Raw genomic sequence first — 24,936 nt, forward strand, 5'->3', positions numbered from 1 at the left:
GACGCAGTTGATGGCTACAGAACGTGCGTATTCGTCGTAGGCTGCGTTCGTAAATACGCTCTGGAAATCTGCTCAGCACTCATGGAATGTCTCTTGTCCAATCAAATGACTCGGTCTCTTTATGACGTTGGACCCAGTGTGCGCTCCGGCGCTCTCAGAACGATTTTACGAGCGCAGCCGTAGGATGAGGAGGGAAGTACAGTAGAATAATCGTTTTCTTTATTTCTGGGGGTAAAAGAGACGGTTGACACAATGTTACCGGCACGAAACACCAGACACTGCATCTGGGAAGATGGCAAGACTCCAGTTTGAGTATTTAAGTGTCGTTTTATAGATAATAGAGGGATTGTTGTGACAAGCAGGTGAGCAGGTGAGCCTGTCCTTAACAGCTAAACATCTAACAATAACACAACCTGTCGTTAACAGCTACGTTCATTGTTGTCGCAGGATTGTTTACGATGCTTTCAAATGTATTCATTTGGATTAATGACAACCCAACGTTTAGAACTGGACGATGTAGGAATTAGAAACGTTGAGAACATATTTCCTTATTGCATAGTACTCATTTTCATAGTTACTGCGTCTTTGGAAATTACAGTGCGCATGTTCAGTTGTTTTGGGAATTATGGGTAACGTAGTTTCTCTGCCTTTCTGCTGTTCCATGTACTGTGGTTGTACAGCAAGGCAAGGCAAGGCAGGTTTATGTGTACAGCACATTTCATACAACAGGGGACATTCAAAGTTGTTTACATACATTATTAAACAATACAGCAAGAGGAACATAGTAAGAAAATAAAAATGACAACAAAATGAGCACATATAAGAAGTAAATAGATAAAACATTTAATAAGACAATATTTAATGGATAAAAGTGTTTGTGTTGAATCATAACTGCTGCAAAACATGAAGGTTTTCTAGCTTATCCTGTTTGATTTCTTCAGGGAGTTTGTAGTAAAGCACAACACCATACGCTGGACACTATTGTTCAACAAATCAATATGATCAATATTAATTCATCCACAACAGAACTTTCTAGTCTGGGACATTGACTCCCATATGATCATGCTACAACAGTTTTCCTTAGTTTGATATCAGACTGATATTAAGGGGTTCTGATGTAATGGTCCTGGTAACACAATTAAAAGGAGTATAGAAGCCCCACACTCTATTGTAATCTCACTCAGGTGTTACGTATTACATTTAGCCTACCTGTCTATTTAATGGCTGTCTTGCACTGTTTTGTATATATGTAAGACTTGACAAAGGCTACGGCCGAAACCGTTGTCTTATTAAAACCACATTTTGCATCTGGAACTCGAGTGTGCGGCTTCTATTTCTTTTAATAGTATTCTGTTCAGTCGCCAGCACCTCGCCCAAGTGTTCTGTGGTGTGCTTTCTCTTCTTTTCCAACCTGGTAACACAATTGCAATTTTTCCAATTTTTAGACAAAAGTAAGAAATGCGTGGAAAGAATGTCTCAGAAAGAAGATAATGAAGGGAAGAAATGGTAAGTACATCCTACCCCCCCGTCCTACACACTAACCAGCAACATACAGTACCATTAACTGTTGGGTTGGATTGATCTTATTCCTAGTGATTCATTGACACATTTATAGCTGTTTAGCTTTGCTTTAGCAGAATCTTAACAGTTAATCTGTAAGTGAAAGACATTCATTAGAATTCATTCATTTATTAATACAATCATTAAGGAATAGTTTTCTTTCAGTCAACAACAACAACTCTGTGGCTCCTCCCATAACTGACATCATGTTCTGTGTGTCCAAACGTTTGGACAGTTTGGACACACTTTTCCAATTCAGTTGAATTGAAGTGTGTCCAAACTTTTGACTGGTACTGTAGGTTACCTTCCTAACCTCTAGATTTGATCAGAAGAGATTCGAGCTTAGAGTCCTAGAACAGATTGGTAGTCAGTGACACTAGAACAAAATCCTTACAGCTGTTCTACTGTGTGTGTGTTAGTAGTTTATCATTCCTACGGTGGTTTCTGTCGCCATTTTGTTTTCCAGCTCTCACCGCACCCAGCTGTTCACCGAGGTCCCAGCGACGTGCATGCCCATCGTGTACTCCCCGGAGTACAACATCACCTTCATGGGCCTCGAAAAACTCCATCCGTTCGACGCTGGGAAGTGGGGGAAAGTGATTCGCTTTTTAAAAGGTAGCACTTTAAAAAATAACTAAAATAAAATGGCACAATGATCACAGGACTCCGAGGCTGCATTTACACCGCAGGTCGAAGTGACACATCTCAGATTTTTTGCTTACAAAACAACGTAACCACCACTAAGCACTTTCCCATGTCCTGTCTTGCTCACTGTTTGTTTGCCCTTGCTCACTGTTCTATTGTACACTCGACGTCACTGTAAATGAGGGTTACCTCAGTGCCTATCGAGTTTTAAATAAAGGTTTGAAATGAAATGTAGCCCCTCCCATAACTATGACACCATGTTCTCTGGCCCCTCCCATAGCTATGACACCATGTTCTCTGGCCCCTCCCATAACTATGACACCATGTTCTGTGGCCCCTCCCATAACTATGACACCATGTTCTGTGGCCCCTCCCATAACTATGACACCATGTTCTGAGGCCCCTCCCATAACTGTGACACCATGTTCTGAGGCCCCTCCCATAACTATGACACCATGTTCTGTGGCCCCTCCCATAACTATGACACCATGTTCTGTGGCCCCTCCCATAACTATGACACCATGTTCTCTGGCCCCTCCCATAACTATGACACCATGTTCTGTGGCCCCTCCCATAACTATGACACCATGTTCTGTGGCCCCTCCCATAACTATGACACCATGTTCTGAGGCCCCTCCCATAACTGTGACACCATGTTCTCTGGCCCCTCCCATAACTGTGACACCATGTCCTGTGGCCCCTCCCATAACTATGACACCATGTTCTGTGGCTCCTCCCATAACTATGACACCATGTGTTGTGGCCCCTCCCATAACTATGACACCATGTTCTGAGGCTCCTCCCATAACTGTGACACCATGTCCTGTGGCCCCTCCCATAACGGTGACACCATGTTCTGTGGCTCCTCCCATAACTATGACACCATGTTCTGTGGCTCCTCCCATAACTATGACATCATGTTCTCTGGCCCCTCCCATAACTATGACACCATGTTCTCTGGCCCCTCCCATAACTATGACACCATGTCCTGTGGCTCCTCCCATAACTGTGACACTATCACTGCGTTCGTAAATTCGCTCTGGAATCTGATCAGCACTCATGGAATGCCTCTTGTTCAATCAAATTACTTGGTCCCCTTCATGACGTTGAACCCAGTGTGCGCTCCGGCGCTCTCAGAGCGAATTTACGAACGCAGCCCATTTCTGTCCCACAGAGGAGCAGTTCCTCACGGACGGCAGCATCGTGGAGGCCCGCGAAGCTACGGAGGAGGACCTGCTGGTGGTTCACACCAAACGCTACCTCAGCAAACTGAAGGTAGCTGTCTGTCAGCCACCTGTCACCATGGTGATCCCCTGCTTCTCCAATGAGTCCAGTTAACATGACATTGTTGTGCAACACCATTCCTTGACCCCTCCTCCTCCCCCTCTTCTCCTCTTCCTCCTCCTCCTCCCCCTTCTCCTCCTCTTCCTCCTCCCTCTCCTCCTCCCCCTCTTCTCCCCCTCCTCCTCCTCCTCCTCCCCCTCCTCCTCCTCCTCCCCCTCCTCCTCCCCCTCCTCCTCCCCCTCCCCCTCCTCCTCCTCCTCCTCCTCCTCCCCCTCCTCCTCCTCCTCCTCCTCCTTCTCCTCCTCCTCCTTCTCCTCCCCCTCCTCCCCCTCCTCCTCCCCCTCCTCCTCCCCCTCCTCCCCCTCCTCCTTCTCCTCCCCCTCCTCCCCCTCCTCCTCCTCCTCCTCCCCCTCCTCCTCCTCCCCCTCCTCCTCCTCCTCCCCCCCCTCCTCCTCTTCCTCCTCCCCCTCCTCCCCCTCCTCCTCCTTCCTCCTCCTCTTCCTCTTCCTCCCCCTCCCATCACTCAAAGTACTGAAGGCAAAAAGTTGATACAAATCAGGCAAGGATCCATCAAAATGAAACTTGATTCTTTTCAAGTTTCCACGGGTGAAATCATGTTTATCGTTAAAGCCTGTTCGCTGAGGTATACTTTATTTAATTGCACAAATGAAAGAGTTCGGTGAGGTTTGTTGCCTATTTGGGGTTAATTGTACTTTTGTCCTGCCAGTTTTTCTTCTCATATTGTTATGTAAGCGATGATAGATGACTGTTAGACAATTGAAAGTGTTCACAATTGAACTCCCATGGAGGTCTTGATGATTCACATCTGAATCAATCAGGTTACAGTGTTTACAAAAGTCCCTGGTGGTTGCGTGACTCATCCCCTTGATGTAAAACAATGGAGTGGCTTTAAAAAGACAAAGTAAACAGCGCCGTCCTCGTTAGAGCAGGAGCAGAGGTGGTTTAGACGCACGGCAACGTTGACAGCGGTCATTTAGCACGGTGATATACCGCCTCTGGTGCTGAGGATCTAGAGTCATGGTTGATGATACAGGAACGGCTTCAGAGCCGGAGAGACGTAAATGGAAATGGTAGATGGACTGCACTTACATAGGGCCTTTTATCCAAAGCGCTTTACAACGGCCTCTCATTCACCCATTCACACACACATTCACACACCAATGGCGGCAAGCTACCATGCAAGGCGCCGGCCCACTCATTGGGAGCAATTGGGGGTTCAGTGTCTTGCCCAAGGACACTTCGACATGTGGCCAGCCGGGGCTCGAACCGCCGATCTGCCAACCTTGCGATCATAAGACGGCCCCATCCCCATATGTGACAGCAGCTGGTGAAACCAGGAACAAGTCGCCAACCGACAGACCGTTCAGACTTTTATTCTGAAGAATGTAAATAAATGTCAACGTTGTCGATCAAAAAAATCAATGACACACTCGCTAGTCGAGCCAAAACATTGCAATGCAATGGATTTAGTGAGTAATCAACACTACTACCTAGTTAGTGTAGAGTAGAGGGGATATTACTCAGCGAATCCATTGCATTGCAATGTTTTGGCTCGACTAGCGAGTGTGTCATTGATTTTTTTGATCGACAACGTTGACATTTATTTACATTGTTCAGAATAAAAGTCTGAACATTTTGATCGGTTGCTGACTTGTTCTTGGTTTCGCCAGCTGCCGTCACCTTGTCTGCTGGAAATGGACTCATGGACTGATTGTTGAAGTAGTCGGCTGTCTGACGTTGCTGTATGGGCCGGCTGTGTCTCAGGAGGTAGAGGCTGTGTCTCAGGAGGTAGAGGCTGTGTCTCAGGAGGTAGAGGCTGTGTCTCAGGAGGTAGAGGCTGTGTCTCAGGAGGTAGAGGCTGTGTCTCAGGAGGTAGAGGCTGTGTCTCAGGAGGTAGAGGCTGTGTCTCAGGAGGTAGAGCCGCCGTCTAATGATCACAAGGTTGGCAGATCGGCGGTTCGAGCCCCGGCTGGCCACATGTCGAAGTGTCCTTGGGCAAGACACTGAACCCCCAAATTGCTCCCAGTGAGCGGGCCGGCCGGCGCCTTGCATGGTAGCTTGCCGCCATTGGTGTGTGAATGTGTGTGTGAATGGGTGAATGAGAGGCCATTGTAAAGCGCTTTGGATAAAAGGCGTTATGTAAGTGCAGTCCATTTACGTGGAAACATGGATGTATTTAACCTCTTTCCTTTCACTGCATGCAGAACCTTGTCGTGGAGGGCTGGAGAGAGGTATCTCACTATCCTGCTGTGGATTAATAACTTCACTCTATGCTTTCTTTGTTTCTTGTACTGTAATATATCATAAATATCAGAGTTGAGACTGTTTTTTGGATGCTGCTTAAACATTTTGCCAGCAGTATAACATCGTCGTCATTCAATAGTTCCCTTTTGTCAGACCCTATATCCAAATCTAGACGTGTACGTTAGAAAGTCATTGTCGTTTCCCATAATGCATCTTGTTCTTTCCAGTCAACTGGTTCCATCTGTGTTGCTGATATCGTCTTTGTGCCTGCATGTGTTTGTTGTCATGTGTAAATGTAAACACTAGAACAGCCGTGGGTGGGGTCATTTGACCAAGTGAGTAAAACAAATGTTATATCTTTGCACTCGACCAAATTTCAGGACCCTCCTTTCATGACTTTTCCTAGATATGTGCGTTCTACCACCCGGTATCCTTACATTTTCAACATCACATCAGGTTAAGCTAGTATAAAGCTATTTTGCAGTTTTTTCTGCGTAGGAGGCAGGCTAATTTACAAGAGGCCAAACTAGTGGTCTTTGTGTGTAAGTAGCAGCTTCCCATTGTAAAGACTATGTCATTTAACCCCCGAGGCGGCTCTAATAGCAGGTAAAATAGGCACGGCTGTTCTAGTGTTAAAGGTCATACTGTAAAACCAAACCACACCAGGTGTGAGGTATTCTCTGTATGGTGACGTTTGTCTCTGTTTGGTGACGTGATTCTCTGTCCGTTTCAGTGGTCGGTTGTCGTGGCGACCATCACAGAAATCCCACCGCTCCTCTTCCTGCCGAACTTCCTGGTGCAGCGGAAAGTCCTGAGGCCCTTACGGACACAGACGGGCGGGACCATAATGGTAGGTGTTTATGTAATAAACAACTCCAAATCAACTCTAAATCAAGTGAGATAGTAGTGGTGGTTGAGTGGGTGGGGGGGGGGGGGGTCAGATGAGCAGTCTTATAGCCTGTGTGTAGAAACTGTTCCAGAGCCTGTTGGACTGGGTCTTGATGCTTTGGTACCTTTTGCCAGAAGGTAGCAGAGAGAACAGGGAGTGGTTGGGCGGGGGGCAGGGGGGGGGGGTCGTTGTCATGGTGATGTTCAGGGAGAGGTCGTTGTCATGGTGATGTTCAGGGAGAGGTTGTTGTCATGGGGCTGTTCAGGAGAGAGGTTGTTGTCATGGCACCAGTCTGCCAGGCCTCTACTGAGCTGTCTGGTCCAGTTCCTGTCTGGTCCACTTCCTGTCTGGTCCACTTCCTGTCTGCTCCACTTCCTGTCTGCTCCACTTCCTGTCCGACCTCACCTGGGATGAACACACCAACCAGGTGGTGAAAAAAGCGCAACGTCGCCTCTTCCATCTCAGACGGCTGAAAAAGTTCAGCTTAGGACCAAAGAGCCTAGAGGCCTTCTTTAGAGGCACAACCAGAGCATCCTGACAGGCTGCATCACTGCCTGGTACAGAACTGACCTGCCCACAACCACAAAGCGCTGCAGAGGGTACAGAGGACCGCTGAGAGGATCAGCGTCTGTGTGTTCCCCCCCCATCCAGAACACCTACAGTGATGGGTGTGTCAGCAAGGCCCTCAGGATTATCAAGGACCCCAGCCACCCAAACAGGAAATTGTTCAAGCTACTGCCGTCTTGGGAAACGGTACCGTAGCCTCGGGCCTAAAACCCAGAGGATGTCCAACAGCTAGGCCTGTTTCCCACAAACAATCAGGCTTCTAGGGAAACACACTGGCACACAAGGCAATCCACCATGCAACCCCCACTGCACTAGCAATACATTCTGACTACCTGACTACCCTAGTCACTACCTACCTGAACTCTAGACTGCTCCACTTGCACCATATTGCACACCGTATGACAGTGTGTCACATCACACTGCAACCTGCACAGCATTTTTGCACAAGCGTTTTGTTTACATTAAGAATGTTGATATGCTGATTCACATTCTGCTGCTATCACCTATTCTGTTATTGACGCTCTGATGCTATTGTATATACAGCTACGGTTGACTGTCTATATCCTGCTCACTCTTTATTGATTGTTGTTGATATCCTGCTTATTCTGTCATTGATTTTGTATTTCTACTGCAATGCCGATGCCTAATTGAACCTGTACCCAATAATTGTACTCCATGTATCCGTACATTGATGCGATTCTGATTCTGGTCAACAGTTTACATTTACATTTACATTTTACATTTTTGCCATTTAGCAGACGCCTTTATCCAAAGCGACGTACAACAAATACATTTGTCTGAATGAATCATCCCTCCATCAGTCATCGCACGGAAAAGTAATCTACGCCAGCGGCCGATTTTAATGACACTCAAGTCAACTTTTTTTCCCGCCTGACACAAGCGATGTATTTATGGCTCTGCTTGTGTCTCAGGAGATTGCATTCATCGCAAGTCCTCATATTTTATGATGAGATTGCCAGGCCCTTGATATCATACAGTATAAAACAGTCATTCCAGTTGTCATTTAACCTTTGAAACTATTTAAATCCCCAAAGTGTTGCCTTCGACAGCCTCTGCGTCTGAGCGTGTGTGTCTGGGCGTGATGTGATGAATCTCGTGACATAAATCACCGACGTCAAGTCGTGTTGTTATTGAGGGAAATCATTCCGCAGGGATTCATTTGATGGATTATTTTACAAACAAACAGTGTTCTGGGTGACAACGTTTTGGTGCAGGTAGAATCACCTGGGGAACGAGAAGCTGTTTTCAAGGCTCAGAGCATCTGTGAGTGAGAGGGCTCCTTGGGCTGTTACAGTATTTACATTTACATATTTGGCATTTGGCGCAGACGCCTTTATTCCAAAAGATGACTTAGAAACAAATACATTTGACTAAGTAAGTGAATCGTCTATCCACCAGTCAGAGCAGGAGAAAGTAATCTGTGCTCGGGCCAGGGGCCATTGGCAGTCGTCGTGCTAGAAGAAGGAAGATTTCTTCATTATATTCTATGACACTGTGGAAACAGTACGGGGGGGTAGTAGATGTCTCAGGAGGGACAGTACAGGGGGGTAGTAGATGTCTCAGGAGGGACAGTACAGGGGGGGGTAGTAGATGTCTCAGGAGGGACAGTACAGGGGGGGTAGTAGATGTCTCAGGAGGGACAGTACAGGGGGGTAGTAGATGTCTCAGGAGGGACAGTACAGGGGGGTAGTAGATGTCTCAGGAGGGACAGTACAGGGGGGTAGTAGATGTCTCAGGAGGGACAGTACAGGGGGGTAGTAGATGTCTCAGGAGGGACAGTACAGGGGGGTAGTAGATGTCTCAGGAGGGACAGTACAGGGGGGTAGTAGATGTCTCAGGAGGGACAGTACAGGGGGGGTAGTAGATGTCTCAGGAGGGACAGTACATGGGGGTAGTAGATGTCTCAGGAGGGACAGTTCAGGTGTAGCCTAAAGAGATGGAGGTCTTCAGTCTCTGGCAGAAGATGGGGAGTGATTCTGCAGTTCTGACAGCGGTGGGGAGCTCGATCCACCAGCGGGGATCTCGTTCCACCAGCGGGGCGCCAGGGTAGTGAAGAGACGTGACCGGGCGGCGCGACTGCCGCATCAGCGTATCTCTACCACACAGCTGTACCCTCTGAGGGGGGAGAACTAGTTTTCAAATGACTGTAGAACCGTACAATAGGTGGCATTTTTCATACTTGGTAGATCAGAAAAAAAGTAATATTTTCTTGGCCAAGGCCAAGAGTTCTCTGAACAGCAGTTCGTGGGTTTGTTAATCTGCGGTGCGTAAAATGTTTCGGATAATTAACCAATTGCATTCGCTAGCTCTAGACGCCAGGTTGATCATTGTTAATTTTACTCTGCTGTACAATTGTGTTCGGTACTGTGGTGATAAATTGTATATCTCCACTGCAGCCTCGCGCTCCGATGACTTGTAATTGTTGTGAGTGATAATGCCGCTGATCCGCCTAATTCCTCTTTCATCCGGCGTTCTGCTAATTTACTGCCTGTTTGCTCAAAGGTTATGACGCAGCGTTTTGTTTGCTAGGAGTTTTATCTCCTCGCTGGCTACAGCGTTCGATCGTTATTTGCGGCCCTTCTCTTAGGGTTGGTTACTGCATGTTCAATAGGACAGGAGAGGAGATTGAGGGCTATCTCTATGAGGCAGATTATGTTTGAAAAAGTCAGTATTGCATTAGCAAGAAACAGCAGGAGATGTAATAGAACACCATAGATTCAAATGCATACTGCATAAGTCCAGAATCAGAGAGAATTGGAATGAAGCACTGCGGTTCTGAAATGAATATTTTAGCTCTTGTACTTTTAAAAAATCTATCTTTTTGGATAGAAATAGGTTAGTTAGAAAAAGCACTTAGTTTTTGATATTTCAGATCAGATTCAGGTATAATTACTTCGATTGAGATCTTTCCCCAAAACGTGAGGTTCATGTAAACCAGTGTGTTCCAGTGGACATGTTAGTATTTTCGACGTGCTGGGTTATATTGTTATTAGATGGATGCAGGGCCTCTCTTATCGATTCCTCTCAGATGATGTGAGGAGATGTGCTCCTGACAGAGACGCCCCCTCGTCCTTCTGCTAAGCTGCTAGCGTGTTTCCCTCCGCGGGGCCTGAGTGCTTCAGACCGGGCCCGCGCACGAGCGTACATGCTAATCTGTGTTATTACCGCTCCGCCAGTGAGCGATATTGGCATTTACACACCGCTGTCCTCTCAACCGCCGCCCTCTCCCCCTCAGGCCAGTCGCTACCCGCTAGGAGTGCTGCTACTAGAAATGGCAGAGCTTCCTTTTTTTCTCTTCCAGACAGTGTTGTTTTTTTATTTATTTTTCCTTCTCTCTAACTCTAGCTTGCGAAATGAGCAGCTGTTGTTTGTCACAGTATTGCTTTTTTCATACGCTGTAGAGTAGAGGGAGGGAGGGGGAGGGGGAGGAGGGATGGGGGGTGTTTGGTGGCCTTTTGGTTGCCACAATGATGCCTGTTTTGGATATGTTTTAGATCTGATTAATATTTCCTTTCTCCCAGGGAATATTGAGGAAGCCATTTTGAAACTGGCGTTGTTGTTGAGTTGTGTCAGATGAGTGGTTGAGGAGGGTGTGGTTGAGGAGGAGGGTGTGGTTGAGGAGGGTGTGGTTGAGGAGGGTGTGGTTGAGGAGGGTGTGGTTGAGGAGGGTGTGGTTGAGGAGGGTGTGGTTGAGGAGGAGGGTGTGGTTGAGGAGGGTGTGGTTGAGGAGGGTGTGGTTGGTTGAGGAGGGTGTGGTTGAGGAGGGTGTGGTTGAGGATGAGGGTGTGGTTGAGGAGGGTGTGGTTGAGGAGGGTGTGGTTGAGGAGGGTGTGGTTGAGGAGGGTGTGGTTGGTTGAGGAGGGTGTGGTTGAGGAGGAGGGTGTGGTTGAGGAGGGTGTGGTTGAGGAGGGTGTGGTTGAGGAGGGTGTGGTTGAGGAGGGGGTGGTTGAGGAGGGTGTGGTTGAGGAGGAGGGTGTGGTTGAGGAGGAGGGTGTGGTTGAGGAGGGTGTGGTTGAGGAGGGTGTGGTTGAGGAGGGTGTGGTTGAGGAGGAGGGTGTGGTTGAGGAGGGTGTGGTTGAGGAGGGTGTGGTTGAGGAGGGGGTGGTTGAGGAGGGTGTGGTTGAGGAGGGGGTGGTTGAGGAGGAGGGTGTGGTTGAGGAGGGTGTGGTTGAGGAGGGGGTGGTTGAGGAGGGTGTGGTTGAGGAGGGTGTGGTTGAGGAGGGTGTGGTTGAGGAGGGGGTGGTTGAGGAGGGGGTGGTTGAGGAGGGGGTGGTTGAGGAGGGTGTGTTCCGTCTGGCAGGTGTGTTTCACACAGAGGAAACTGTATGAGATGAGAGATATGTAACAGAGAGATGTGCTTCATAGCCGTGCTCGTGGCAGGTAACACCCTGGTAACCCAGGTAACACCCTGCTCATGCATAACCTTCACACGATTAGGCCTCAATATGGTGTGTGTGTGTGTGTGTGTGTATTTGTGTGTGTGTGTGTGTGCATGCGTGAGTATTAGTGTGTATGTGTGCATGTGTGTGTGTATTTGTGTGTGTTTGTGTGTGTGCGTGCGTGAGTATTAGCGTGTATGTGTGCATGTGTGTGCCTACCTGTTTGTGTGTGTGTGTGTGTGTGTGTGTGTGCATGCATGCGTGTGTGTGCCTACCTGTGTGTGTGTGCATGCGCGTGTGCGTGCGCGTATGTGAGTGCTTGTGTGTGCCTACCTGTGTGTGTGTGTGTGTGTGTGTGTGTGTGTGTGTGTGTGTGTGTGTGTGTATGTATATGTGTGTGTGTATGTGTGTGTGTGTGTGTGTGTGTGTATGTATCTATGTATGTATCTATCTATCTATCTATCTACCTAACTATGTATGTATGTATGTATGTATGTATGTATGTATGTATGTATGTGTGTGTGTGTGTGTGTGTGTGTGTGTGTGTGTGTGTGTGTGTGTGTGTGTGTGTGTGACAAACCCAGTCTGTTTCTCCTTCCTGGATCAGCCGTTGTTGCGTCAGAAGCATCTAGAACTTTCTTCTGAGGGCCTCAGGACTGCAACAAGGCCAAACACCTCTGTCTGAACTACATGACCGTGAGAAACACTTGTTAAGATGATAATAAATCAATGATAATAACGTCTTTCCCCTCCTCTGCTATCCAAGAAAACACAGACACACTCAAGGAGCTAATGGTGTTATTGTTGTTGTTGTTCCGTTGCTTTGGAAGTGAATGACGCTCACCTACACCGCGCTGACAGTCTCTCCGGCCTGTCAGAGTGAGCTGTGGGTGAAAAGGCCAGGGGTCTGGTGCAGGTGGACGTAATTGGCCCGTGAACGAAGGGTCACGGGATATAAAGGTTAAGGGTCATGACCTACGGGTATGTGGCTTGCGTTGTTTGTGTGCTCTCTGCTTTGGGAGGTGTGTTAGAATGCATTCCCTCGCGCAGACTGGACCACATACGGTACCAGAATCACGATCAGAATCACAATCAGGTTTATTGTTGCATCCCATACAAGTATAAGAGTATTAAAAAAGCATAACACTAGAACAGCCGTGCCTTTTTTACCTACTAAAAGAGCCGCCTCGCCCCTCTTTACAGTGCTAAGCTGATATTTACACACAACGACCACTATTTGGCGCCGCTTGTAAATTAGCCTGCTTCCTACACAGAAAAACTGCAAAATAGCTTTATACTAGCTTATCCTGATGTGATTTCGAAAATGTAAGGATACTGGGGTGGTAGAACGCACATATCTAGGAAAAGTCATGAAAGGAGGGTCCTGAAATTTGATAGAGTGCAAAGATATTAAAAAAATGTTACTCTTTACTTTTTTACCCATGGCTGTTCTAGTGTTAATGACCCCTCGTGGCTGATTAAGTGTTTTAAGAGTGTAACGTTGTTAGTCTTCGGTTGCTCCACATTGCAGCAACCAAGAGAAAACGGCAAACGTTTTCTTATCTAAAAAACAACAAGTTAAGAGAGAATAGAGTAGTATAGTAATAGAAATAATAAATAACAGGAATAGCAGGAGCAAAGCCCTCGGGCAGCAGTAGATAGTAGACAGCAGGTAAGGCATCAGACACACAGTATCTGTAGGTAGGAGATAAACTACAACTGTGCAGTATTTGCAGATGGATTATGCTGGGCTGTGTACTTATATGAACGTAGGTATACATAAACATGAAGGGGATGACAGCTATGATCCATACAGCAGTATTCACAGGTGGATTATGCATGTGAGTGTGCGTGTGTGTGTGCGTGAGTGTGCGTGTGTGTGTGTGTGTATGTATGAGTGTAGTGGGTAAACAGTCACCAGGCCTTAGTAGCCCTTGTTCATAAGTCTGGTTGCCTGGTGGAAGTAGCTGTTTTTAAGCCTGAAGGGTTTTGGCCCCGAGGCTGCGGCAGCGGTACCATTTCTTGGAAGGTAGCAGCTTGAACGGTTTCTGTTTGGGGTGACGGGGGTCTTTAATAATCCTCCAGATTTTGCTGACACTCTGTCTCTGGAAGCTCACGTCCACTAATGCTTTCCAAGTCCACCAGCAGCTCTTTGGTCCCGTCGGCGTTTAGAGCGAGATTGGTTTCCTGGCTGTACCGGGCTAGGCGGTCGACCTCTTTTCCTGTAGGCCGACTCATCGCTGTCGGTGATCAGGCCAACCGCTGTCTTGTCGTTAGCGAACTTAATCGCTAAGTTGGAGCGGTGTCGTGGGTGTACAGGGAGAAGAGGAGGGGGCTCAGGCCAACCACTGTTTTGTCGTTAGCGAACTTAATCACTAAGATACGACGCAGCCGTGGGTGTACAGGGAGAAGAGGAGGGGGCTCAGGACACAGCCCTGGGGGGCTCCTGTGCTGAGTGTCAGAGGGGTAGAAGTCTTGGTGTCGATCTTGGAGGGGTGATGATGATGTTAAATGCTGAACTAGAGTCTAGGAACAGCCTCCTCACATAGGAGTTCCTCTGGTCCAGGTGGGTGAGGGCGGAGTGGAGTGTTGTGGCAACGGTGTCGTCTGTGGATCTGTTTTGGTGAGGGTCCAGGGTGGGAGGTAACAGGTGTTTTGGTGAGGGTCCAGGGTGGGAGGTAACAGGTGTTTTGGTGAGGGTCCAGGGTGGGAGGTAACAGGTGTTTTGATGAGGGTCCAGGGTGGGAGGTAACAGGTGTTTTGGTGAGGGTCCAGGGTGGGAGGTAACAGGTGTTTTGGTGAGGGTCCAGGGTGGGAGGTAACAGGTGTTTAGGTGAGGGTCCAGGGTGGGAGGTAACAGGTGTTTTGGTGAGGGTCCAGGGCGGGAGGTAACAGGTTGCAGATCAGGGCCTTGACATGCTTCTCAAAGCATTTTCTCACGACGGGGGCGCCAGCAACAGGCTGCCAATAATTTAGGCACGACACCTTGTTATTTTCAGCTCCTCTGGGAGAGAGAGGCAGCGACGTTAGCTATGCAGCTGGATCTCCCTTTGAAGTCTGACATTGTGTGTCATCATACATACATGTCATACAGAAGATTAGACAGCTCTAGTATTGTATGATCCTCCATTTGGAACCCCTTGTACCCCTGCAATGATATATATGAAACAATCTTTCAAATCTTTTCTTTTGCCATTTGGTTGTATTAAGTGCGCTGGAAAGAGAGGGGGAGGGGGGGGGATGAGCTCAATGCAAATTCAGAAGTTCATTGAGCTGTCAGGAAAGAGATTTAATATGACAACGTTCCATATCTAGTAAATACTAATAACATAATGTGCCTCACCCACCCCTTAGTTTTAAAAGATACTGTCTATCGATTTTCAATGTTGTTTATCTAAGCGAGTCGGCTCCCCCATATATTGTTTGTGCTTTTGTGTTTATGCTCTGTCCCAATGCGACAGCTTGACAGAGATGAAATATTATTGTCTTTTCTGCAGGCAGGAAAGCTGGCCATTGACCGGGGATGGGCGATAAATGTAGGTGAGTTCAATTCCATTGCCTTCCCGCAGACCTCTGTCCTGACCCGTAATTACACCATCAATCCCTGACCACCCAACTGGACCCTGGCCTCTAATGTGGGAGATTGGGATACAGGAGAGATTTCGCCACGTTAATTGACTGCACAGTGGTTGTCAGTGGTTCAATGTCATGCTTTTCAACTTTGTAATGTGCCAAAAGGATTTTGAGGTCTAGTTCAGTGAAACCACTGCTAGATCGCCTCTTAATTTAATATGGCAGTCCGTTGGAAACAGGTGTCTAACAGAGCATAGAGCAAGTGTTATATAACGTCACAACATCTCAGAGAGGAGAGCAGAATGTTCAGTTGAAGTTGGAAGTTTACAGACACTCAGGTCGAAGGTCATTAAAAGTAATTTTTAAACCACTCCACAGATTACATGTTAACAAACTATAGTTTTGACAAGTCGGTTAGGAGTCGGACATCTACTTTGTGCATGACACAGGTAATCTTTCTATCTTGGGTCAGAAGTTTACATATATGAAGTTGACTGTGCCTTTAAACAACTTGGAAAATTCCAGACAATGATGTCATGGCTTTCTTATAGGCTAATTGACATAATTTGAGTCAATTTGAGTACCTGTGAATGTATTTTAAGGCCTACCTTTAAACTCAATGCCTCTTTGCTTGACATCATGGGAAAATCAAAAGAAATCAGCCAAGACCTCTGAAAAAAAAAGTCTGGTTCATCCTTGGGAGCAATTTCTAAACGCCTGAAGGCATCTGGACAACCTGGTTCCACAGCTGCACAACAGCGGAGAGAAACGCGCTACAGAGAGTCATGAGAACAGCACAGAAGATCACCGGCGCCCCCCTCCCCTCTCTGGAGGAGCTGTACAACACACGCTGTCTCAGGAGGGCCTCCAAGATCTCCAGGGACCCGACCCACCCTGGGCACGTACACTTTGTCAGGCTGCCCTCGAACAGGAGGTACAGGACCCCGGCCGCTAAGACAAACAGACTGAAGGACTGCTTCTACCACAGGGCCGTCAAGGCCCTGAACACAGAAAAGGCCTAAGTTCTGGGCCCAGGACAGTCCGGACGGATTGTATGGCAGCTAGTGCTGAGGCACAAACATGTACATTTTCAAGCCTGCAAACTGTGACACTTTAAAAAAATAAAAAATAAAAAATAATTATATATATATATATATATAAAATACTTTTGTGCAATATGACAACCCTAGTTGACTATCTGTGCAGTATAGTACAGTGGATTGTGTACATAGCCTTTATTGATGTAAACCAGCTCCTTACCTTCTTGTGATTTTATGCTTTTATGCTTTTTCTAAAAAAAAAAAAAAAAATCCCTTTCTTAACACCAGGGGAGCTACCCCTCCTAAATGTCGTTGTTTGGTACCTGTACTGTAGCAATGACAAATAAAGTCCATTCCATTCCATTCCAATAGTATGTAAGTGTAAACACCATGTGACCAGACAGGAAGCAGATGTGTTCTGTCTCCTAGAGATGAAGGTACTGGTGTAAAAGGTAGTGTGAAAGAGAACAACAGCAAAGGACCTTGTGAACATGCAGGAAGAAACAGGTACAAACGTGTCTATATCCACAGTAAAACAAGTTCTATATGGCCATAACCTGGAAGGTCGCTCAGCAAGGAAGAAGCAACTGCTCCAAAACCGCCATAAAAAAGCCAGACTACGGTTTGCAACTGCACAAAATGGTAAATGGACTGCACTTATATAGCGCCTTATTCCAAAGCGCTTTACAACGGCCTCTCATTCACACATTCACACACACATTCACACACCAATGGCGGCAAGCTACCATGCAAGGCACCAGCCCGCTCACTGGGAGCAATTTGGGGTTCAGTGTCTTGCCCAAGGACACTTTGACATGTGGCCAGCTGGGGCTCGAACCGCCGATCTGCCAACCTTGCGATCATTAGACGGCAACTCTACCTCCTGCGCCATAGCCGCCCCCAAAAGATCTTACTTTTTGGAGAAAAGTCCTCTGGTCTGATGAAACAAAAATTTAACTGTTTGTCCGTAATCGCCGTCATTATGCTTGTTTGAAAAAGAGGAAGGCTTGCAAGGCAATGCAAGTGTGAACTAAGTGTATGTCAACTTCTGACCCACTGGGAATGTAATGAAAGACATAAAAGCTGAAATAAATAATTCTCTCTAATATTATTCTGACATTTCACATTCTTAAAACAAAGTAGTGATCCTAACTGACCTAAGACAGGAAATGTTTACTAGCATTAAATGTCAGGAATTGTGGGGAAAACTGAGTTTAAATGTATCTGGCTAAGTTGTGTGTGTAAACTTCCGACTTCAACTCAATCACAGTTGTGCTGCTGCTGTTCTCTGAGGCCGTCGATGTCCAGTGATATTTCTTGACTTTTATGAGCTGCAGCTCTTGATATGACAGACTCATCTTTTTCGTCCTGAGTTGTGCCAAGTGAGACGGGAAACAGCAGCATCAGAGGTTTTGCCAACTAGTCCATCCTGCTTGCTCAGCCACTTTACACATTATGTTGATGAATCAGGAAGAGAAGCTCTGTTGTTTCCGTGTCGATAAACATCTTTTCTTAATACAAGGCCTCTCAAATGCATCTGAGGTCCCCAGAGATTTCGTACATGACCCCAGAGACATCTGGGCTGGACTGGACTGCTGAACTATACTTATATAATACCGTCCCCATTAGAAATGCGGGGCTACACAACTGTTTAATGAACACAAGCAGAGGAGGACATAGGAGGACATAAGAGGACATAAGAGGACATAGGAGGACATAGGAGGACATAAGAGGACACAGGAGGACATGAGAGGACATGGGAGGAACTAGGAGGACATAAGAGGACATAAGAGGACATAAGAGGACATGGGAGGAACTAGGAGGACATAAGAGGACATAAGAGGACATAAGAGGACATAAGAGGACATAAGAGGACATAAGAGGACACAGGAGGACATAGGAGGACATAAGAGGACATAAGAGGACATAGGAGGACATAGGAGGACACAGGAGGACACAGGAGGACATAGGAGGACATAAGAGGACATAAGAGGACATAGGAGGACATAAGGGGACATAAGAGGACATAGGAGGAACTAGGAGGACATAGGAGGACATAGGAGGACATAGGGCACAGGAGGACATAGGAGGACATAGGACACAGGAGGACATAGGAGGACATAGGAGGACATAGGGCACAGGAGGACATAGGAGGACATAGGAGGACATAGGGCACAGGAGGACAAGAACAAGCCTCTCACTACTTCTCAGGCATTTCAGTGGCTCAATCACACGAGCCTCATTCTGGTGTCTCTGTACACCGAAGGGGAACTGGCAGTTTTTGTAACAAGCACAATCCACTCAATAACAACCTCAATAACAACCTTTTTTAAAAAGCCAATTAGGGTGTTTTGAATAATATTATCTTCTCTGTGGCACAACGGCCTGCTTGAGATGAGCCTTTGCTTTTCCGTCCCAGGTGGGGGGTTTCACCACTGCTCCAGTGACAAGGGAGGGGGCTTCTGTGCCTACGCAGACATCACCTTAGCCATCAAGGTACAGGGAGGGAGGTGTGTGTGTGTGTGGGGGGGGGGGGTTGTTCTATTGTGTGAGGTGCAGTTATTATTAAAACCTGTATTAGCATACATACTCTAGTAGGCTATAAGCTACACGTGTCACGTTATTGACATGTACTGTATCATGTGAGTAATGATCAGGTTAAACAGACAGACACTGTTCATGCACCCATACAGTAGATATGTTTTACAGTACGTTGTTGTTTTTCATCAAACTGAACTGTGCCGTCGAGTCGGGGTAGAGGGAGAGTAGAGGGAGTGATAGAGGGAGTGATAGAGGGAGAGTAGAGGGAGTGATAGAGAGGGTGATAGAGGGAGAGTAGAGGGAGTGATAGAGTGATAGAGGGAGTGATAGAGGGAGAGTAGAGAAGTGATAGAGGGAGTGATAGAGGGAGTGGTAGAGGGAGTGATAGAGTGATAGAGGGAGTGATAGAGGGAGAGTAGAGGGAGTGATAGAGAGGGTGATAGAGGGAGAGTAGAGGGAGTGATAGAGAGGGTGATAGAGGGAGAGTAGAGGGAGTGATAGAGGCAGTGATAGAGTGATAGAGGGAGTGATAGAGGGAGTGATAGAGGGAGTGATAGAGGGAGTGATGGAGGGAGTGATGGAGGGAGTAATACGTGTGTTGTGGTCTTTCTTCCGTTCCAGTTCCTGTTTGAGAGAGTGGAGGGCGTCTCCAGGGCCACCATCATCGACCTGGACGCTCATCAGGTGAGCTCTCTCCTCCCCTCCTCTCTCCTCTCCTCCTCTCTCCTCTCCTCCTCCTCTCCTCCTCTCCTATCCTCCTATCCTCCTCTCCTCCTATCCTCCTCTCCTCCTCTCCTCCTCTCTCCTCCCCTCCTCTCTCCTCTCCTCCCCTCCTCCTCCTCTCCTCCTCTCCTCTCCTCCTCTCCTATCCTCCTCTCTCCTCTCCTCCTCCTCTCCTATCCTCCTCTCCTCCTCTCCTCCTCTCCTCCCCTCCTCCCCTCTCCTCCTCCTCTCCTCCTCTCTCCTCTCCTCCTCTCTGACGGCCAATAAGCAGAACCGCTGCAGAGGAACTCACTCTGATGATGGGAGAACATCTCCTCTCTTTTTAGTACAGCCAGCAATCAATGAAGACTCCTTTCCCACTCAAAACAAGCGTTGTGATTGGCTAGCATATGTATCTAATGAACCGTCGTCCTGGCAGGAGTGGGTGTTGGTTCCAACGCACCTGTTGTTTCCTGTCAATCTGTCTGCAACCAAAACTCCGGAACCTTCCCATGAATTAAAGATGTCTTTATGATGCAACGTTACAGTCAAACTAACGAACAAAATGAATATGTTGGCGTGGTGTGGTGTGGTACGGCATGAACGTGTGTGTCGACGTATGAGATGTTTGTGACGTTTGTGATGTTTGTGATGTTTGTGATGGATGTGTGTCTCTTCTCGGTCGGGCCTTTCCCTGATCCACCTCCTCTTTCACAAGCTAAACTTCGGCTGTGCGCTCTCTGCTCAGTTAAGAGGGTAGTGGTGGTCTAGTGGATAGTGGTGGTCTAGGGGGTAGTGGTGGTCTAGTGGATAGTGAGTTGAACTGGTGATCGGAAAGGTTGTGAGATCAAATCCGCCGGAACACCACCACTAGTGGTGCCCTTGAGTAAAGCACTCAGCCCTAAATTGGGAAGGTCCCTGTAATTCGTAATTGTAAATCGCTTTGGATTAAAAGCGTCTGCTAAATGGAAAATACTAAATTCTAGGTAAGAGTGGCTTCGCTGACAAGCTGTTGTAACGACTTAGTCAGAGGATCCTGGCTTGGGATGGGGAATCGGAGGGGTGTGGGACGAATACTTCCATGATTCCTGTTGGTTCACACATTTACATTACATTTTTGGCATTTAGCAGACGCCTTATTCCAAAGCGACTTACAATCAATACATTTGACTAAGCAAGTGAATCATCAATCCACCAGTCGTATCAGGAAGAGTAATCTAGCTCAGGCCAGGGGCCATTGGCAGTCTCAGTGATTTTTTATTATTTTATATATATATATATATATATATATATATATATATATAGACACTGGAGAACAGAGAGACAGTACAAGGGGGCAGTAGAAGTCTTGGGGGACACAGTAAAGGGGAAAAGCGGGTGTCTCAGGAGACGCAGTGCTGGGGGGCAGTTGAAGTCTCAGGAGGAGCAGTTAAGGTGTAACCTGTAGAGATGGAGGTCTTCAGTCTCCGAAGGAAGATGGGTAGTGACTCTGCAGTTCTCACAGCAGTGGGATATAATCATATTATAATATTTCCACGATTCCTGTTGGTTCACACGCTGAAAACGCCTCCTCATTGTTTTTCTACCACTGGTGACGGTATGTGCAGTACAGTATGATGCAGATCTCACTGACAGGATGGGTCATCTGCAGAAATGTTGCCATCAAGTGGTGAATATCTACATGTAGAGGACATGAGGACATGTCAGCCACTACGTGCAGTAGAGAGAGAGAGCCTCTGCTTCATTCAGTAGTTAGAAGGGGCGGCTGTGTCTCAGGAGGTAGAGTCGGCGTCTAATGATCGCAAGGTCGGCAGATCGGCGGTTCGAACCCCGGCTGGCCACGTGTCGAGACGTCCTTGGGGCAAGACACTGAACCCCCAAATTGCTCCCAATGAGCGGGCCGGCCGGCTCCTTGCATGGTAGCTTGCCGCCATCGGTGTGTGAATGTGTGTGTGAATGGGTGTGTGAATGAGAGGCCGTTGTAAAGAGCTTTGGAGTAAGGCGCTATATAAGTCAGTCCATTTACAAGGAAAGGTTTTGATTGATGCTGATTGTAATGTGTAAAGGAGACGAGGCTGTTCAATCTTCCTGACGTAGGACGTCTCTCATCAACACGCTCACACTCACACTCTCACCAGAACTAATCTGCTCTGTCTGGTCCTGGGTGTCCGGGCCGTGAAGGGCACAGGAGCTAGCCTACAGTACTTCTGTTAGGGGCTGAGAGTTGGCTTTGCCTCAGAGAGGGGGAGAGGGAGGGAGAGAGAGAGAGAGAGAGAGGGGGAGAGAGAGGGGGGAGAGAGAGAGAGGGAGGGGTAGAGAGAGGGGGGAGAGCGAGAGAGATGGGGGGTGAGACAGAGAGAGAGAGGGGGGGGTGAGAGAGAGAGAGAGGGGGGGGAGACAGAGAGAGAGAGGGGGGGGTTGAGAGAGGGGAGAGAGAGAGAGAGGGAGGTAGGGGGAGAGAGAGAGAGGGGGGGAGACAGAGAGAGAGGGGAGAGAGAGAGGGGGAGAGAGAGAGAGAGGCTCTGAGTGACAGGCATGTCAGGATCAGAGGAGAGAGCTGATGTGATGCAGTGTGTAGCAGTGCGTAGCTGTATGTAGTGTATAGCAGTAGCAGTGTGTAGTAGTGTGTAGCAGTGTGTAGTAGTGTGTAGCAGTGTGTAGTAGTGTGTAGTAGTGTGTAGCAGTGTGTAGCTGTGTGTAGCAGTGTAGTAGTGTGTAGCAGTGTGTAGCAGTGTGTAGTAGTGTGTAGCAGTTTGTAGCAGTGTGTAGTAGTGTGTAGTAGTGTGTTGCAGTGTGTAGTAGTGTGTAGCAGTGTGTAGGAGTGTGTAGCAGTGTGTAGTAGTGTGTAGCAGTGTGTAGTAGTGTGTAGCAGTGTGTAGCAGTGTGTAGTAGTGTGTAGCAGTGTGTAGTAGTGTGTAGCAGTGTGTAGCAGTGTGTAGTAGTGTGTAGCAGTGTGTAGCAGTGTGTAGCAGTGTGTAGTAGTGTGTAGCAGTGTGTAGCAGTGTGTAGCAGTGTGTAGTAGTGTGTAGTAGTGTGTAGCAGTGTGTAGTAGGGTGTAGTAGTGTGTAGTAGTGTGTAGCAGTGTGTAGTAGGGTGTAGTAGTGTGTAGCAGTGTGTAGTAGTGTGTAGCAGGGTGTAGTAGGGTGTAGTAGTGTGTAGCAGTGTGTAGTAGTGTGTAGCAGTGTGTAGCAGTGTGTAGTAGTGTGTAGCAGTGTGTAGCAGTGTGTAGTAGTGTGTAGTAGTGTGTAGCAGTGTGTAGTAGGGTGTAGTAGTGTGTAGTAGTGTGTAGCAGTGTGTAGCAGTGTGTAGCAGTGTGTAGTGGTGTGTAGTAGTGTGTAGCAGTGTGTAGCAGTGTGTAGTAGTGTGTAGTAGTGTGTAGCGGTGTGTAGTAGTGTGTAGTGGTGTGTAGTAGTGTGTAGCAGTGTGTAGTAGTGTGTAGCAGTGTGTAGCAGTGTGTATCAGTGTGTAGCAGTGTGTAGCAGTGTGTAGCAGTGTGTAGTAGTGTGTAGTAGTGTGTAGCAGTGTAGAAGTGTAGCAGTGTGTAGTAGTGTGTAGTAGTGTGTAGCAGTGTGTAGCAGTGTTGGTGGTGTAGTAGTGTGTAGTAGTGTGTAGCAGTGTGTAGCAGTGTGTAGTAGTGTGTAGCAGTGTGTAGTAGTGTGTAGCAGTGTGTAGTAGTGTGTAGTAGTGTGTAGCAGTGTGTAGCAGTGTGTAGTGGTGTGTAGTAGTGTGTAGCAGTGTGTAGCAGTGTGTAGTAGTGTGTAGTAGTGTGTAGCAGTGTGTAGTAGTGTGTAGTGGTGTGTAGTAGTGTGTAGCAGTGTGTAGTGGTGTGTAGTAGTGTGTAGCAGTGTGTAGTAGTGTGTAGTAGTGTGTAGTAGTAGTGTGTAGTAGTGTGTAGCAGTGTGTAGCAGTGTGTAGTAGTGTGTAGCAGTGTGTAGCAGTGTGTAGTAGTGTGTAGCAGTGTGTAGCAGTGTGTAGTAGTGTGTAGCAGTGTGTAGCAGTGTGTAGTAGTGTGTAGCAGTGTGTAGCAGTGTGTAGTAGTGTGTAGTAGTGTGTAGCAGTGTGTAGTAGTGTGTAGTGGTGTGTAGTAGTGTGTAGCAGTGTGTAGTGGTGTGTAGTAGTGTGTAGCAGTGTGTAGTAGTGTGTAGCAGTGTTGGTGGTGTAGTAGTGTGTAGTAGTGTGTAGCAGTGTGTAGCAGTGTGTAGTAGTGTGTAGCAGTGTGTAGTAGTGTGTAGCAGTGTGTAGTAGTGTGTAGTAGTGTGTAGCAGTGTGTAGCAGTGTGTAGCAGTGTGTAGCAGTGTGTAGTAGTGTGTAGTAGTGTGTAGTAGTGTGTAGCAGTGTGTAGTAGTGTGTAGCAGTGTGTAGCAGTGTGTAGTAGTGTGTAGCAGTGTGTAGCAGTGTGTAGTAGTGTGTAGCAGTGTGTAGTAGTGTGTAGCAGTGTGTAGCAGTGTGTAGTAGTGTGTAGTAGTGTGTAGCAGTGTGTAGTAGTGTGTAGCAGTGTGTAGCAGTGTGTAGTAGTGTGTAGTAGTGTGTAGCAGTGTGTAGCAGTGTGTAGCAGTGTGTAGCAGTGTGTAGCAGTGTGTAGCAGTGTGTAGTAGTGTGTAGTAGTGTGTAGCAGTGTGTAGCAGTGTGTAGCAGTGTGTAGTAGTGTGTAGCAGTGTGTAGCAGTGTGTAGTAGTGTGTAGCAGTGTGTAGTAGTGTGTAGCAGTGTGTAGTAGTGTGTAGCAGTGTGTGTAGTAGTGTGTAGCAGTGTGTAGTAGTGTGTAGCAGTGTGTAGCAGTGTGTAGTAGTGTGTAGCAGTGTGTAGTAGTGTGTAGCAGTGTGTAGCAGTGTGTAGTAGTGTGTAGTAGTGTGTAGTAGTGTGTAGCAGTGTGTAGTAGTGTGTAGCAGTGTGTAGCAGTGTGTAGTAGTGTGTAGTAGTGTGTAGTAGTGTGTAGCGGTGTGTAGTGGTGTGTAGCAGTGTGTAGCAGTGTGTAGTAGTGTGTAGTAGTGTGTAGCAGTGTGTTCAAATGACCCCTCATGGCTGTTCTAGTGTTAAGTCTTCTGTCTCTTACATGGATGCTGCATTAATAGCTGTTAATCAATGTTCCTTATTTAATTGTTTTAATAAGCCATTACTAAGAGAATAGATCAGTAGTTAACTCATTTAAAAGAGTTATGTCATACAAATGGTTAAGCAAGTTCTTCTTGTTACTGTGCATATTAAGATGGCAGAGTCAGAGTCAGAGGATTATTCAGCCCAGCGTTTTGATTTGGACGCGACCCTTTATGAGTCTCTCATTAGCATATTTAGCTCCTTTTTTTAGATAATGACTCATACGCTCCGCCAATTATTCCTGAAAAGTTTGTTAACATTGACAGAGGCTCAAGGTTTCCAACGCCCGTGGCTCTCGTCCAAAAAACACAACGATGCCGCTACAATATATATTCATCTTGATTATAATGATATTCCGTTAGCTATTGACTGGCAAAC

At 47.2% G+C, this 24,936-nt stretch overlaps 1 protein-coding gene across 3 annotated transcripts in view; it reads left to right on the forward strand.

Annotated features, from left to right (window-relative positions):
* Positions 1-2,069: 2,069 nt before the first annotated feature.
* The window catches only part of hdac11 (histone deacetylase 11), a gene marked incomplete at its 5' end in the record, with an annotated part of 34,682 nt that continues 11,815 nt past the window's right edge, over positions 2,070-24,936 (forward strand). Inside the window, 6 exons of one of the 3 annotated variants that reach the window (XM_080548686.1) lie at positions 2,070-2,175; positions 3,380-3,480; positions 6,488-6,604; positions 15,108-15,150; positions 18,643-18,719; positions 19,386-19,448. In XM_080548686.1, the coding sequence (XP_080404812.1) occupies positions 2,070-2,175; positions 3,380-3,480; positions 6,488-6,604; positions 15,108-15,150; positions 18,643-18,719; positions 19,386-19,448 (507 nt within the window). The remainder of the gene's footprint in view (positions 2,176-3,379; positions 3,481-6,487; positions 6,605-15,107; positions 15,151-18,642; positions 18,720-19,385; positions 19,449-24,936) is intronic. The other 2 variants (XM_080548687.1, XM_080548688.1) reach the window with 2 other exon arrangements.

Source organism: Nansenia antarctica, assembly GCF_963989245.1.
Source record: "Nansenia antarctica genome assembly, chromosome: 18".
In the NCBI taxonomy this organism is placed as follows: Eukaryota; Metazoa; Chordata; class Actinopteri; order Argentiniformes; family Microstomatidae; genus Nansenia; species Nansenia antarctica.